Genomic DNA, 17034 nt, shown 5'->3' on the forward strand with positions numbered 1-17034 from the left:
CCTGAAACTGTCTGTAGAAATCTTGATTTGCTCTTAAGTAATGTTCCTTTTTTCAATACTCAATCAATTTGGTGCCAATTTAGGTTTCTTCTCCATTCAGGAATACTCACGCATATCTCCCTGGAATTCCGGCAAAGTTCACGCTGGAACGAAATTGGAAAGAAAATCAGAGAAGAAGCGATACAAACTAATACCATCGGAGATGAAGCATCTCAAGTTTGCAAATAAAAAAATCTTCAGATGAACTGTATTGTTCTTTGTTAAAAAATGTCATTTTTTTAAATTTGAGCTCAGTGTGAGCACTGTGCATGGTGCAATGTAATAGCTTCCACGAACTCCTGCTTAAAATCCAAACTGGTTATCAGATGGAATTTTGAAAGCAGGAGGTCGTTGGTTTGAGTTTCATCCAAGTAAGCTTTTAAAATTTTTCTCCCAAACCCTACAATACTGAGTATACCGTCTTTATACAAATACCTCGGTAAAGGGCAAAACCCAAGGGCACAATTCCACATTTGGGGAGTCAGGTTGGCGTAGCGGTACTTTCCTTGCTTTCCACCGCTGTGACCCGGGTTCGAATCCCTCCTGGGCTAATATGTAGATTGGGTTTTCAGTCCGCGTCCCTACCTGATTCCATGGATTTTCCCCAGAAATTCTTCTGGGCTTTTCCTCCCACTTCTGAAACTGTAATTTCTTCTCACTGTCTTCTCTTCTCGAGAGCAATGCCCAGCTCTATTCACCAGTTTACATCTAGCTGGTCTAGGTCACAAGAGACTGTCAGTCGGTGAATCAGTCGGTCAGTCAGTCCATCTGTTAGTCGAGTCAGTTAAACGAGACATTACGCTAGCCCTGTTGGACCAGCAGAGAGAAGGAATCCCACACTTACTGTTGTCCAGGTTGGTGTGTATCTTTGACTTTGGTTAGGATGGTCAGGGCATTGTCGGGGCTGACAAGGCTAGAGATCTTGGAGAACAGCACCACCTTGCTGCAATGCTGGGGAGCCAGGGAGACGAAATACTTCAAGATGCTGTCTGCCGTTTCCTTAAAAAAAAACCCAGAAATGACAGGTGAAAAGATGTTAGTTTAGATTAATAATAATAATAATAGCAGGCATTTACAAAGCGCTTTTACGCCGCAACGTGGTATCAAAGCACTTTACAATTATTATTTTAGCTGTTTCAACAGGCAAACACTCCTGAAACCTTCTCAACTCCCTGGGGAGCATACACGGCCGGTAGGCAGCCATTTTGGTGCTCTTGGCCGTAATCAACCTCTCAAAGTAACCAACTCTGCCCTCACTGGTACCCATTCACTCCTGGGTGGAGAGAAGCAATGAGTGACAATGTGCCTTGCCCAAGGGCACACGCACCATGACCCCAGGCTGGACTCGAACCCACAACCTGCAGACTTACCCGCAGACCACAAATTCAATGCTCCAGACCACTAGGCCACGGCACTCCACATGTGATTAAGAATTTATGTAATTCTTACACGTTTTTTTCAGGAAATTTTTGTAATAAATGAATATGTACAAATTGAAATCAATGAAAATACAGAGGTCGTAATTGCAGATTTTGTTCAATTTCATTTCTTTGTTGAACTTGATTTCGAATAAACGCAAAACAAATCACAGCAAATATTAAACAACAAATATTATATGCGTGTACTTAAAACACATGGACAAAAAATGACATTACAGACAAATAAAATAGAAAGCTCAGTAATAACAAAAGACAACAGAAACGTATAACACAAAGATTTCTGAAAGAAATTTGATTTTGTTTTCTTCCAATTTCCAAAAGAAATTCACAACTTTGAATGTCCCTTCAGGTGGGGTACCTAAGGGGACATAGGGGCGCAGGCTGTACCCCCTTGTGCCCCCACTCAAAAACTGGGAAAGGCAATAATCAGCTATTTTTTTAGTGTTATTAAGCCTGACTCCCTAGCTTGATTGAACCATACCCATTCTGGCAAATTTCAACACCATATGGGAAACTGCACAAACAATTTCTGACTGTGATTCTGGAGGTGTGCCAACCCAATGTACTAAAACACTGTCAGTTTAGGGGTACTGTACCCCATCCTGACAGATTCCAACAAAACATACCGTTGGGGTTTGATGGGTTGAGTTCTGTTAGGGTTTGATGGATTCCACCTGCTAGTTCCACCTGTTATTCTGACTCCATTTGAGCCACTGGTGAGCGTTTATTTACCTGATCTACTTCTACAGTGCTGTTCTCATCAAAAAGTGCCCAGTCCAAATAATGGATCATTCCGGAACCTGCTCCAGACACGATCTCCTCATCCTGAACAAAAAGAGAGTACGTTGGGTAAGTAATAAGGGTGAGGTGGGGTAATAGGTAGGGTTGGTGCTGGGTCACAGCTAGGTGTGAGGGAATTTGGTGAGGGTGGGGGGGGGGGGGGAGTTGGGCCCAGTCCAAGTAATGAATCATTCTTGAACCGGCTCCAGATACGATCTCCTCATCCTGAACAAAAAGAGAGTACGTTGGGTAAGTAATAAGGGTGAGGTGGGGTAATAGGTAGGGTCGGTGTAGGGTAGCAGCTAGGTGTGAGGGAATTTGTCGAGGGGGGGGGGGGGAGTTGGGCCCAGTACAAGTAATGAATCATTCCGAACAAAAAGAGAGTACGTAGGGTAAGTAATAAGGGTGAGGTGGGTCAATAGGTAGGGTTGGTGTAGGGTCATAGCTAGGTGTGAGGGAATTTGGTGAGGGTGGGGTTGGGGAGGGGGATCTCTGGGCCCAGTCCAAGTAATGAATCATTCCTGAACCGGCTCCAGATACGATCTCCTCATCCTGAACAAAAAGAGTATGAAGGGTAAGTAATAAGGGTGAGGTGGGGTAATAGGTAGGGTTGGTGCTGGGTCACAGCTAGGTGTGAGGGAATTTGTTAGGGGGGTGGGGATTTAGGGATGTTTTGGCGCAGTACAAGTGGAAAAACATGACAGTCTAGGATGTGCATCACCCTGCGGTGTGGTCCATGGGTTAAATCACAACAGCATTTCTAGATAGTTCTTTTCATATCAAATTCTCTCCCCCCCCCAAAAAAAAATATAACGTGCTTCAAAATAATAAAAGGAAATCTGTCATTAAATTTGGAAGCATTTTACAAGGCTGGGTTCATCAGTTATTTGAAATACGCCTGAATATGGAACACTAAAAACTAGCGCACTGGTTCATGAATATGCATGAGTTAATCGTAATTCTTGTTACCCACCTCGAATGCCGTGTATGGCTTTGGGCAGAGCTGGATGATCTTCTGCAGGGGAAGTTCGGACATGTTGAAGTAGGGCAGGGTCAAATGCCAATCAGATGTCTCTCCTCTGAAAGATGCATTAAAAAAAGAAAAGAGTCAATGTTACAACTGTATTACAACTGTATTACAACTGTATTACAAATTTGTGATGTCACAAAGGTGTAGGGCTGTGCATCGGTCAAATGCCAATCAGTTGTCTCTCCTCTGAAAGATGCATTAAAAAAAGAGAAGAGTCAGTGTTACAACTGTATTACAGCTGTATTACAACTGTACTACAATTGTACTACAACTGTATTACAACTTTGTGATGTCACAAAGGTGTAGGACTGTGCATTGGTCAAATGCCAATCAGTTGTCTCTCCTCTGAAAGATGTATTTGAAAAAGAAAAGAGTCAGTGTTACAACTGTATTACAACTGTACTACAATTGTATTACAACTGTATTACAACTGTATTACAAATTTGTGATGTCACAAAGGTGTAGGACTGTGCATTGGTCAAATGCCAATCAGTTGTCTCTCCTCTGAAAGATGCATTAAAAAAAGAAAAGAGTCAGTGTTACAACTGTATTACAACTGTATTACAACTGTACTACAATTGTATTACAACTGTATTACAACTGTATTACAACTCTATTACAACTGTACTACAATTGTACTACAACTGTACTACAACTGTACTACAACTGTATTACAACTGTAACAATTGTATTACAACTGTATTACAAATTTGTGATGTCACAAAGGTGTAGGGCTGTGCATCGGTCAAATGCCAATCAGTTGTCTCTCCTCTGAAAGATGTATTTGAAAAGGAAAAGGGTCAGTATAACAACTTTATTCCATGCGGGATGCTGTCCTTTGTGTAAGGTCATCTTTGTGACGTCACAAAGATGTAGGGCTGGGCGTTGGAACCGGGTACCTGAGTACCCGACCGTTAATGTCAGGAACCGGTTCCAGATTATGGGATCGGCTACTCGTAACCAACTTTTACAAATTACTTAAGAAACTTCTCAGACAATGAAATAGAAAGCTTTTGAATGTCATTTGTGGAGGATTTTAAAAATGAAAACCAGGCTACATGCAAGAAACAAAACATGTTTGTGACGCTCGCGAAAGTTCCAGTTTTACACCGTGCACACTCGTATATCTTGCTGGATCGACGCATGTGGTAGTATTATTGTGCGGACCTTTATAAACAAGCTGAACTGCAACTTCCAAGATTTAAAATTTTGGTGTTGGGAGTCTTTAAAGCCAGAGTCCATCATTTGCAGCTATCCAAAAAGTAACTGGCGTAATTATTGATGAAAAACATACTTGCTTGAAAGATAGTAAGGGGACTAAACTCCCTATGAAATCATTCTTTCTGGCAAGCTGTCATTTTGAAGAAATCAACAAAAGAAGGCCTTTCCAATGGTGCGTCTTTAAAGAAGCAACGTTGGAAATTTCTGTTAGTAGTTCGTTACTTTGTTCGGCGAAGCGTGCGCAAGCGTTGACACTACGCACATGCACGCATGGTTGCTATAATTTGTTGGATCAGTGCGCGACATCGCGTAGCTGCAATCGGCTCAGTGAGAACGTGTCTCGGATGCTGAATTCAGGCCTGATTCAAAACATGATTCAGCAGCTTTTGATTTGAAATTGAGATCCTAGAATGCTGTTTTTCTCGAAATATACAGCTGAAGCTGAGCTGAAACTTCATCAGGTCAGTTGTTTAGCACCCTTCTTTAAATTTTGAGTACTTTTGTTGCTTCAAACGAACAAAATGCACAAATTGCAAATGATGGACTAAACCTTAAACAGGTATGCGGGTACCCATGTTTTTTCATTCGGGTACCCAGTTCCCGTAAAGGCACACCCCTACAGAGACGACGTTTGGCCTTTGGAGACTGATTCTTTAATATTCACCAAGAGGTTTTGAGGTCTTTGCAGGATAGAGCTCTGCCGCTTCAGGGACTTGATGGCGGAGTTTGGAGGAATCTAAAAATGTTTCAAGAATTATCCTTGGCTAGGTGATTAGAGTTTATGAGATTTGAAAATCAACTGACAAAGTTGACTAATACCTGCAGTAGTGGAGGGCTAACTGCAGACAGGATTGCAGGTAGAGAGATTGAAGTTCGTCTGGCGATTTAGAACTGGGAAAATCTGAGAAAACCGACAGAAAATCATATTTGAAGTGTTATGCAAAGATAAAGGCCATTTTTCTGCCGTGACATAAAATTAATGTGAGAGTAACTGCAAAGTACAGGCTGGTGACCAGAGCATCAATTGCAGACAATGCCTTTCACATGGTTTAGACTTCTGGGCACTAGACAACAATGGCTGATCACCTTGTGACAAAAGATTTCGCCAGACTTTTCAGTGAGTTTTACTGGTCCGCATGGAAACAGACCACAGTAGTAAGTAGCCAAAGATGAATCCATACACGATTCGGCAAATCTCTAGTCTTGATCTAAAAATGGCTTTCGAATTTTGTTCGCCTAATACAGCGTGGAAGAGCAGCAGTGGCAGTAGAGATTCCCGTCAACAAGATGAATCAAATCAAGACTGGAGAACTTCGGCGCCGCTACCCAGGAAGTGCCAAGCATACCTCCCCACAACTGTACGCAAGCTAATGCAAGCACATGAGGTATGCTCGGAACTTAATGGGTAGCGCTGCCACAATTCCCCGGACTGGATTTGAAACATCTTGTTGATAGCAACCTCCTGCCCCGGTGGCACTACCGCACTTGTCAGAGACAAGAAGAATAAAAGGGAGAATAGGTGACTAAAAATCCAAATCAAGTCTCAAAACAAATCTGCCGGCTCTGAGCATTTTTCTGACCCCACCTTCTAGCCCTGCCTGGGCGTTCTCTTGTTGGCGGTTCATCTTGGCCATCCTCAGCAGCAGGTGACCCTCCAGTAGGCTCTGTAGGTAACCCCCTGGGCTGGTGTGCCGATATCGCTCCCCGAGCTCCACCAGCGACTTGTAGATAGTCGAGAGGCAGGCTTGCTCCAGGATGTAGACTGTGCTAGCCTTGCTGGATATACTGGCGCTCATTTCACTGGTGACCCAATCAAATTTCAATCCAATGTTAATAGATAACTTGATATGAAAATGTTCATTGTCAGTTTGATATTCATGCGAGTGTTCACCTTCTGAAGGGCTAATAAGCCAGCTCGGTATTTCAACGGGTTTTTCGGGATAATCAAAGTCGGAAGCCCACCGAAGGAAACTGAACGTGCTGGGAGGCGGGCGCACAATGCTCGTATGCTAATTACGAGCAGAATTGGCGTTCACGTAACACTGCGTAACGTCAAGTCAGCGATTTTATCCTGAATGACCTTTGACCTGGAATACTTCATCGAGACACCGAACTGGCTTATTATGATGGAATAAAGATACTTTTTTCCCCCAACTTTTGAGCTCCACCTCAAAAAAAAAAAAAAAACGAAAAAAGATTTTTGTTTTGTAATAAATTATTTTCCTGGCAATATAACAGTTATTCACTTTCGAATGGACATCGAACTAAAAAAAAATCCACTGAGTTTCAGTTATAGAATTAGTTCTTCACAAAATTTAAATTATTGGCTGCCAAAAAATACGTCGGTCCTTACAGGTTTTTTCCAGTGGGTTGTAGACGCCACAAATCAGAATAATGTAGTTTATTTTAAGTCAAAAGAAAACATACAAATTGAAAATTTGCTAGGAGAAGAAAGAAATCCACTTTTTGAAGAGCAAAGAGTATTAAACTTAAAGATGTTTTCCCTACGGTAGTTTTTTTTTTTTCTAGCAGTACAAAAGTTTACTTACTTGTTGTGAATGAGATATCGAACAAAAACCAAACAGACGCACGTTTAGTTATGAAATTTTATTTTTACAAATTTCAAATTATCTGGGTTCCGACAATAATTCAGGCAAATCTATATTAATGACTATATTTATTGATGGTAGCAATGTCACCTCAGGGATGATATTCGATGGGCCATCATTAAAAAAATACCATAAAAAATACATTGAAAAATGACAGGTCAATTTCATGAGATCCAGGTAAATGTCCAAAACAGTAAAAATCAAATTTAAAAAAAAAAAAAGAAAAAAGAAAAAAAAGAGGCTTGAAATACAATTCCACAATTAAGTATACAATAAAAACGAAGGCTAAAACTCAACACTCGAGGAGACCCAGCTGGGCCCAATTTCATAGAGCTGCTTAAGCAGAAAATTTGCCTAAGCACGAAAAAACATTGCTTAGTAAAATTAGGTTACCGGCCAAAACTCCATGTGATGTACATTGCTTGTGACTGGTATTTAGCTATTGTTTACTTAGCATAACAATTGCATGGAGTTTTGGCCGGTAACCTGATTTTATTAAGCAAGACGTTTTTGTGCTTAAGTAAATTTTGTGCTTAAGCAGCTCCAAGAAATTGGCCCCAGACCAATCCAGACTCCCAGAAAATACAGACCAGAGAGACGGAGAGACAAAACGACAGGACACAAGAATTTCAAGAATCTTTGAGGCGAAGCAACCCAAAACAAAAATGTACGTTACCCTCTGGTGAGTATGGCTTGGCTGGAGGATTCTTTGGTCTTAGATAGAAGCATGACGTGTTTCTGACTGACTGTGAGCTGAGTGAGACCAAGGTATGGCTCCAGACCGACTAGGCTGATGTCCAACGTTGCTGGGGGACAGGTCTGCAAAAGACAAAGCTCTGAAAATTGTAAAAATAGTTGTCAAATCCAAGACAATTTATACCAAAATTTACTTAAAGAATACTCTAGGGTATGGGTTACATTCCAGGTTTAAAATCTGAGCAAGGGATGAAGTCGAGTCCATCAGAAGTCCCTGCAAGTCCTCCAGTCCCAATTCAACTCACAAGCTATTCAAACGAGCTTTGACCAAGGCTTTCCTTTGTCATTGTTTATCCACTGCGATTTGTAACTGGACTTGTGATTAACTTGTAACTGGACTTGTGATTAACTTGTAACTGGACTTGTGATTAACTTGCGACTGGACTTGTGAAGGACTTGTGATAGACCTGACTACATCCTTGATCTGAGCAGGGACTCATAAAGCTGTTGGTAATATAAAAACTGAAATTGTAAAGTCGCTGAACAAATGTCTCACATTGGCAATGTTATCCACGGCCTCCATGTTGGGCAGCGCGGCGGCCGCCGTGCGCAGCGTGAACGTCTCCAGCCCGTTCTGAGTCAACGCGTACAGCAGGCTCCGCCCAGCCTCAACCTGGAGGGCGTCGGCCTTGTAGGTGTACTCCGTCAGTAGGCGGGGCCGGGGCTGCATCTCGTACAGGTAGCCCCCTCGGGAGGTGCTGAAGAAGCAGCAGAGTCCGGCCAGGTTCTGGGCGTTGCTGCTCTCCAAGAGATCGTTACTGGGCTCCGTCTTGCCGTGGGAAGCTAGCATCAAAGAAAATGTTTATAATATTGGATTTTTCGCCCTTCACTATAATCTCATAGGCACTGTACAGTAAGTTGCCGACTGACAGCTTTCAAGAAATAAAATCACAAGCTTATTCAGACGAAGCCTAAATTCATGGCCTCCAGCTTTATCCAATCGACCATCGAGTTTCCGAGGTCGGATGGCCAGTTGGTATCTGATATAGCAGTGGGTACTGCAATCACTACCTTAAATCAAGAAAACTAGAACTTCACGTACTCCACAAAGTGAAACTGCCTAGCTTGGTTAGCAACATTAGGAAGTGCCCAAAGAGACAAAATATGGTCAGGATTCGAACCCCTGACCCTCTGACTATGTATCACAAACCGTAACCACTAGGCCAACCTCCCCCTGCCTGTTCTACTGAATAGAATGAGGCAAAGTGAGGATAAAGTGGCTTGCCCAAGGACACATCGTATGGCCAGCAGCAGGATATGAACCCCTGACCCTCTGACTATGTATCACAAACCGTAACCACTAGGCCAACCTCCACCTGCCTGTTCTCCTGAATAGAATGAGGCAAAGTGAGGATAAAGTGGCTTGCCCAAGGACACGCCGTATGGCCAGCAGCAGGATATGAACACCTGACCCTCTGACTATTTATCGCAAACCGTAACCTCTAGGCCAACCTCCCCCTGCCTGTTCTCCTGAATAGAATGAGGCAAAGTGAAGATAAAGTGGCTTGCCCAAGGACACGCCGTACGGCCAGCAGCAGGATATGAACCCCTGACCTTCTGACTATGTATCGCAAATCGTAACCACTAGGCCAAACTCCCCCGCTTGCTCTCCTGGATAGAATGAGGCACGTGAGGATAAAGTGGCTTGCCCAAGGACACGCCGTATGGCCAGCAACAAGATTCGAAGCCCTGACCCTCTGATCATGAGTCCTAAACCCTAACCACTATGCCAAACTCCCCCTGCTTGCTCTCCTGGGAAGAAGGAGGCCTGTTAGGGTAAAGTGGCTTGCCCAAGGACACACCATATGGCCAGCAGCAGCATTTGAACCCCTAAACCTCTGCTTATACATCACAAACCATAACCACTAGGCCACACTCCCCCTCTGCTTGCTCTCCTGGGTAGAGGGAGGCATGTTAGGGTAAAGTCGCTTGCCCACGGACACAACATATGGCCAGCAGCAGGACTCGAACCCCTGACCTCTAATCGCAAGTCACAAAGCCTAAAGACGATGCGACACTCCCTCTAAGAGGATTTAGAAAAGCTCCTGGCAAAAAGGTTGATCAGGATTTTACCTGTGGCATACGTAGGAAGGAACTGTAGTGAGTGTAGGCCGTTATCGTTATCCCCCTCGTTAATATTCGACATGATGAAGCGGCGATATAGAAGCTGCGTCAGTGATGTCCTCAACCTGAAAAAAAATACACAAAATTAAACAAACATGACACGGAAAAACAAAAATTATCAGGTGTAAAAGTCTGTGGGACCTTGTTGCATTGAGCCATCAACACCAGTGCACAAACAGCCAATTCTTGAAACAATGAGAGCTTGTCCCATTGAACAATGCCACAGTTGTATCCTGCTGGATTCGGTGACCACAGACTCTGAGGCAGTTTGGCCTTGAGATTTTTGACCTGATGAATCTAAACACTGGGCAGGCTTGTCATTTTGGCAAGGGCGACATGTTGCTGCATTTAGCGAGGGTTCTAGCCAAAATTCCCTTGGGGTTAGGATTAAAGGGAAGATATAACATTTGCAAACATCACAAAACGAAATGATCAAATTATCATGAAATACCTTACTGGATTGTTAGGGAATGACAGTCTAAAGCATCCTGTAAAATCGTGGCTCCTGGTGTGCTATCATTCTCAAGAAAAATAGTATTTTTCCAACGCTGATCGGCCGACCAGCGTTGGACAAAAACTGGCTTTTTTCAAAACCTGCTTCTAATTTTTCATAATTAGTTATTCATTGTTTTCTTTGCAATTGATTGCACAGATGTGGTACACGCCTGCTAGACTAATTCTCTGAACTTACAATTCCCAAAAGTCTATAAATTGCTCCGTTTCATCTTAAGTGGAGTCGGGGAACCAGACTACAAGAACATGATTGGTTTTCTTGGGTTTTCCAACATCTACAAGCCCAAAACGTGAAACAAGTCATTTTAACAATATTTGCTATAACATACAAATCCTCCAAATCCATTTATTTCTGAAAATTGCAGCAAAAGCAAATGTTGTACATTCCCTCTAATCCTGTATGGCCCCAAACTGAAAATACGCACTTTACTAAATCATATCAAAAGAAAGGATTCTATGTTTGGGGTAAAGTAGTTGTGATTTTTCCTCCTGAATTTTCCAACTTAGTATTTATTCTATTTATTCATTTGAAGCTTTTCAATGCAAAATTTAGAAGTTATGAATTGACGTGATGATTTAGTTTGTTTTGCTGCGTATCATTCAACTCAAAAGAACATGAACGTGGTGAAATTGCCAAACCATGAAAAGGAAAAAAAAAATTAGGAATACTGAAATTCTGAGTTGGGCACAGGTGCACCGCTTTACTTAGAAAACGAATTTCTGCCAAAAAGGGCAAGTTCAAATTTGGTTCAACAAATTTTTGCTAACTCAAGACTGTTAAATCATGTTTCATCTTTTCACAAGAGGTGCACAATTTGGGCTTACAATAAACCTTAGTTTAGTGGGATAAAAAAACGGTTCTCAGGAAAAAATTTCAAGTATCTGAATTTTAGTTATTTGAAAAGCAAAGCAGACGTTTTGGCCTACTTGCGAGTACGTCTCTTAGGAAGCAGTATGTGAGTCGGATGCCCCTCAAATCTGCTGACCGGGCCAATCATCTCGCAGTTCACCTCTGAGCTTTCATAGTACGGCTCCTCCGATTGGATGCTTGGTAGGTACACCGTAGCACTGCACCAATAACAATTAAAGATATAGAAACTTTAAGAACTTCTAAGTGTGGAGATAGGGATGAAAACAATTATAAAACTGGAGTAATAACGGCACAAAACATTAAGAACAAAGACAGAAAGAACTTTTTCAGAAACATTTTTGTACGGACTCTTTTGATTGGATGATAAGATAAAACAATGCAATTCTGCATCAATAAGGTCCGCAGATAAATGAGAAGGCACCTTATTTGGGAAGTTATTATTATTATTATTTATTTATTTCTTGTAATGAAACCAAAGGATTCCTCAAAAGCGCCCTAGGCATCGTAGCTCGCAAAGCTGAAGAAACCTGAAGAGAGGAGACAATGAGAAGAAATTACAGTTTTAGAGACGGGAGGAAAACCTCAGAAGATTGTTCTGAGGAAAAACCCATGGAATCAGGCAGGGACTGAAAACCCAATCCACATATTGGCCCAGGCGGGACTCGAACCCGGGTCACAGCGTTGGAAGGCAAGGAAAGTACCGCTAAGCCAACCTGACTGAAAGTACCACTACGTAAACTTGACTCCCCAAGCCATGGGCTGACCCACAGTAGCATCTGGGAGACTATTCAACACTGGAACCATCGGTACTGTAAAGGAATACTGTATAGCATGGTCGTAGTGTCAAGACAAACCAACTTACTTTCCTGGAGTGGTTTGCTGGGTCGACGATGATTTGTCGGCACCTACTCCCGAGGTAGCCTCGATGCCAAAATCCCAGTCCAAGGCTGCTCCCTCGGCGATGACGAAATACGGCTGAGCCTGGCAAAACTCCCGCGATTTGCCCTTCTTCAGATCGGCGGGGGACTTCCAGGACGAGGCCGGGGCCTCACTGTCCTCATCGGAGCCGGAGTGTTCCGGGGACGGGGCCGGCTTGATGAGCAGCGGCACCCGTCGCTTGCCCCGCTGGGTCTTGATGATCTCCGTGTCGGTGACCGACCGGCCGCGGAGGGGTTCACGACTGGCCGTGTCCCACAGACGGACTTTTACCACCTAGGTCATGTACAACAAGCCAGAATCACAACTTTCTTGAAGATAGGTACAACACTACTTTATTGCTGGTGACAAGTGGGATTAACCAATTTTCCTTTTCATGCATGATTAGAGAGGGTCCCGACAAAATCTGTTTCCACAGTGGTTTCTTCGTCGAAACTATAACTCTAGGACGACACTCGTCTTTAATGGCAATGGTTTCCAGGCGATATACAAATTATGCAGGCATTAATGAGATAAATTACCCTCAGACCAATCTTAAGATAAGACAAGTTCAGTTCTTTTGCTTGGGAAGTTAGGACGTGTTGAACGCGTTTTAAGTTTGGTGAAATCAATCCTAGGATGAGTCGCGAGCATTTAAGACAAGTTTATAGTGTCTTCAATAGTGTTTCGTGAAATCGGACCCTGGACCCTTCAAAATCATCAAAGGGGTTTGGGGAGGATTTCCAAGCATTGAAGAAGGTAGAGCCGGGCCACTGATGCAGCCCCTGGAAAGTTAAAGGACCTCTCTCAATTCACATCCAGAACGAGTTCCAGACAAGATGTGGGTAGAATCATTCACTTTGTCCAGAAGAAGCTCTAAGTGGCAACTACTTGACTCATAAATACTGATAAATTCGATGCGGGAAAGATTGCGGGGAGGTTGTTCAGAATCCTGCAACTTATACCAGATACAATGTCTGCAACTTGTCTGGAACTCGACTCGGATATGAATTGAGACGAGCCCTAACCCCACGGAAGATCCCATTGATTGTTTCACGCGGTAGGATTTGATAAGATTCAGGCAGGTTCCCAGCCGAAATGTGCTCACCTGTAGTTCCTGGGTGCCCATGCAGGCGATGGTCCCCTCGCACATCCGCACCTCTCGAACCATCAGGCCCATCCGCAGCTGGATCAGCCAATCAAAGTCCCCGCACTCCGTCGGCGTGCCGGGGTTCTGGACCACAAAGCGGTAGACGGAGACCGTGTTGTCGATGCCGGCGGCCAGGTTACCGGTGGCCGGGCAGCAGCTGATGCACTGGGCCGGGGCAGGGGTCTGCACCTCCACCAATTCAAACTGGGTGCCGGAGCGCCGGTCTAGATTGTAGGTCGAGACAGTGGCACCTCGTTCGCGGATATCACCTGCAGATCGCAAGAAGAAGACAGGAAAATTTGACTCCACTGAGCATTGAAATCGTGGTCTGCAGGTAATTCTGCAGTCCAGCCTGGGGTTATGGTGCATGTGCCCTTGGGCAAGGCACTTTGTCACTCATTGCTTCTCCCCACCAAGGAGTAAATTGGGTACATGTGAGGGCAAGAGATAGCTGTCGCGGTTGATTTTAGCTGGCTTGCGCCATAAATGGCAAAACTGAGCTTTACTCTCCCCAGAGAACTGAAATTGTCTTTGGAATGTTTCAACGAACCAATGAGCAGGGTAATAATGATGTATCGCCTTGAGCACCAGTGCTTTGAAAAACTAGGAATTCAAAGCAGATTCCTAGCTGGATTGGGCAACTCTTCCCATCACGAAAAACCTGGTGTTCCCAGGCTGTTTTCAGGGTTCAGAAAAGCTAAAACCTGACAAGCGAACCTCCTGTTTTATATGAAGAGGGAGAAGTGTATACAATGTCTCTTACCTCCGGCAACTCGAGCGCGGACGGCCAAGTGCGGCCCGCTCATCTCCCAGTTGAAGTACACCCGGATGGACGTGGTCTGGTGCTGGGGGCTGCCTTGCACCTCCAGGGTTGCAATGTAGTTACCTGTGAAAACAAGCAAAACAAAGGGGAGTCAGGGTACTTTTCCCTCTGTGACTTGGGTTTGATTCAATCGCGACAGCTGGTTCCAGTCCCAGCCTGATTTTACGTTTCTTTTTTGTTTAAGGAAATCATTCTCGTGTTCCCTCCAATTTATTTTGGGTACAAGTTTATTTGGCGAACCCAGCGCCACCCCTAGTTGAGTTTTTGATTTTTCAACCCTGCATCGTTTCACACTTGTTTCTTGCAAACCAAGCTGATTTTGCTCAGTGACCGGTACTATTGATTTGAACCCTGCGTCAACCCCGCATCAACCCCAAGATTTGTTTAGTGTGAAAAGGCCTTTGAGCTACACTGTTTGTCCTGTTTAGTCCCTTAACCCTAACTCCTAGGCCTTTTTGCTAGGATGTAGCCTCAATTCTGCAAAATCCTCCAATTGGCCTCATGGAAAAATAGCATATAGCCTCAATCCTGCAAATTCCTCCATTATTTCTTGAATATGATCCGTGGACGGGCGACCACTGCCTGAATCCTGCAAAATCATGCGGCAGTGACTGTCAATATGTCGAAGCTTGGCCAGTGACATCCTGGAGCAGTACGGAGGATTTCAAGCATAATCCAGGCCTATATCTACGCATGGCCGAGCAAAAACAACACAAGGTCCGGCCCAAGACCTTGACAAAGTGCATCTACGAAATCAGTAACGCACTTTTGCCATGTTACCTCAATCCTCCAAATTCCTCCACTTTGGCAAAAGTAGATTTTGAAGGATTCAGGGCGGTAGGTTACACTAAGATCTATGGACAAACCTGTGGTGCTGTATGCTCCCTGTTTGACCAGCCCGGCCGTGGTGAAGCTATGCTGCAGTGACCCATGGTCTCCAGACGAGCCGTCTCCGAGCCCGTACACGTTGACGCTGTGCTGCAAAGTGGCCACAAACAGCTGACTCCGCGAGGCAAAGATCGTCAGTGGGTCTTGAGACAAGGCTAAGGTCTTGGGGTCACCGGCAAATTGGTGGCAGGGTAGAACGTGAACCATCGTGAGGGACGGAATGGGAGTTATGTGCACTGCTGCTGAAAGAATCAATTAAAAAAATTCAATATTTTAAAAGAGTTCCATACTTGTAAATTTAAAAAGAGTTCCATACCTGGACATCACTTGACACTCTGTGCACAAACCCTACGAGACTGGTCTGAAAAATTCCAAGTGTTTTCTCAGTAAATGCTTCAATGTTTTTCCTGGTATTTTTGACTTTTTTAGGACATAATATCGCTTTGAGATGGCTGATGTTTTTAGTAATACGTCACTGCAGGGAAAAATTAGTGATGTCCACGTATGGAATTCTTCCCAAATTTTCTGTGAAAATTAAACCTAGTCCAAATCATGGAAAGATTAAATATGGTGACTAGTCAAATACAAAAATACAAAAGGGAGTAACATTTCAACATGTGAGAAGTCTCGATGTGTTGATGTCTTTAGTCAAAGTCTTGAACCCAAATTAACCAAAAATATTCCAATTTCCATGATGAACAGTGATCAGTGCGTAAATTTATTTACAAAATATTTGTTAAGCTTCATGACATCCACAGACTACGAGACACATTTCAAATGCTATTAAATTATCGAAAAAAAGTACGTATTCAGCTATCCGAGTATTCTACACTCACTCACCCCCCCCCCCTCCCCTCCCCCAACTCCAGGAGGCGGGCGAGTCTAACACTGAAACACATAGGCTACACAATCACTATTCAGGAGACTGTTGCATGCGAGTGATAACTCCAAAACAGCAGCGCAAATAACACCTCTATTATTTAACAACTTCCAAAATATGATTGACGAACACTCACCTCAAATTTATTTTTTCTAGCCACAAATGAAGTTCATTTTGTCAACAACATCTCTCGCACAGTGTCAGCGCTGCCCACAAAACAACAAGCTTTTAATACAGCGCCCTCTGTCGTTCATAACAGTTTCATTAATCTACAGTTTGCACACCTGTATGGCGTATCCGATCGAGGGGGGGGGGGGGACATTTTCTCATTTGTGTGTTTTTGGGGGATTTTTTTTTTTAATGAAATCACTTAATGCACCTCTCAATCGTTACTGGTGGCTATATCCTCTTACGCTATTAATCAATCTCGTTTACGGAACGAAACAATTGAGGCTACTATTTTTTTTTACAGAAAGAATTAATTGCACATTTAGACCTGCAGTGTCCCCAGAGATACAAAACATGGATGCGCTCCTGATAATGCGCTTAGTTGCAAAATAATATTGACAGTAAAGTGTATCAGCTTCTCGGTGCACCGGGAGGAGAACCAATGGATATGGATCATTCTGTAAATTTTGGGTCCAAACTGTGACATTTTTCCTGTCCCGGCCCTGTTACCTTGGTACTTTGTAATTTGTCATTATGACATCAAACGATGGTTTTTAATGGTCGGGCAGGTATAATTTGCTATGATCACTGTTGGAGGATGACTGCATTTAGGATCAGGAGCGCATCAGAATCATAAAATCATACATATCAGATGATAAGTGGACTCCGAAATTAAAGCATAATATGCATTGAAAATGCAAAACATCAGGTTGGCGCATAGCAGTGGTTAATTTCCTCGCCTACATAGCGATGGCCGAGGTTCGATTCATGTCCGGACCACATGTGGATTGGGTTTTCAGTCCCTTCCTGATTCCGTGGATTACCCCA

The 17034-nt window shown here is 43.5% G+C and overlaps 1 protein-coding gene across 2 annotated transcripts in view; it reads right to left on the reverse strand.

Moving 5' to 3' along the window:
• Window positions 1-16278, reverse strand: part of LOC119744921 — a 29384-nt gene extending 13106 nt beyond the window's left edge. Inside the window, exons 1-15 of one of the 2 annotated variants that reach the window (XM_038221122.1) lie at window positions 16175-16278; window positions 15137-15397; window positions 14211-14333; window positions 13406-13716; window positions 12245-12594; window positions 11439-11579; window positions 9948-10063; window positions 8371-8657; window positions 7795-7937; window positions 6095-6309; window positions 5329-5410; window positions 3232-3337; window positions 2211-2303; window positions 884-1038; window positions 111-143 (exon numbers count right to left, since the gene is read on the reverse strand). In XM_038221122.1, the coding sequence (XP_038077050.1) occupies window positions 111-143; window positions 884-1038; window positions 2211-2303; window positions 3232-3337; window positions 5329-5410; window positions 6095-6309; window positions 7795-7937; window positions 8371-8657; window positions 9948-10063; window positions 11439-11579; window positions 12245-12594; window positions 13406-13716; window positions 14211-14333; window positions 15137-15365 (2384 nt within the window). In that variant the 5' untranslated portion in view covers window positions 15366-15397; window positions 16175-16278. Of the gene's footprint in view, window positions 1-110; window positions 144-883; window positions 1039-2210; window positions 2304-3231; window positions 3338-5328; window positions 5411-6094; window positions 6310-7794; window positions 7938-8370; window positions 8658-9947; window positions 10064-11438; window positions 11580-12244; window positions 12595-13405; window positions 13717-14210; window positions 14334-15136; window positions 15401-16174 lie in introns of both variants that reach the window. The other variant, XM_038221123.1, reaches the window with a different exon arrangement.
• Window positions 16279-17034: the final 756 nt, after the last annotated feature.

This window comes from Patiria miniata, unplaced genomic scaffold, assembly GCF_015706575.1.
Source record: "Patiria miniata isolate m_02_andy unplaced genomic scaffold, ASM1570657v1 HiC_scaffold_7, whole genome shotgun sequence".
Taxonomy (NCBI): domain Eukaryota; kingdom Metazoa; phylum Echinodermata; class Asteroidea; order Valvatida; family Asterinidae; genus Patiria; species Patiria miniata.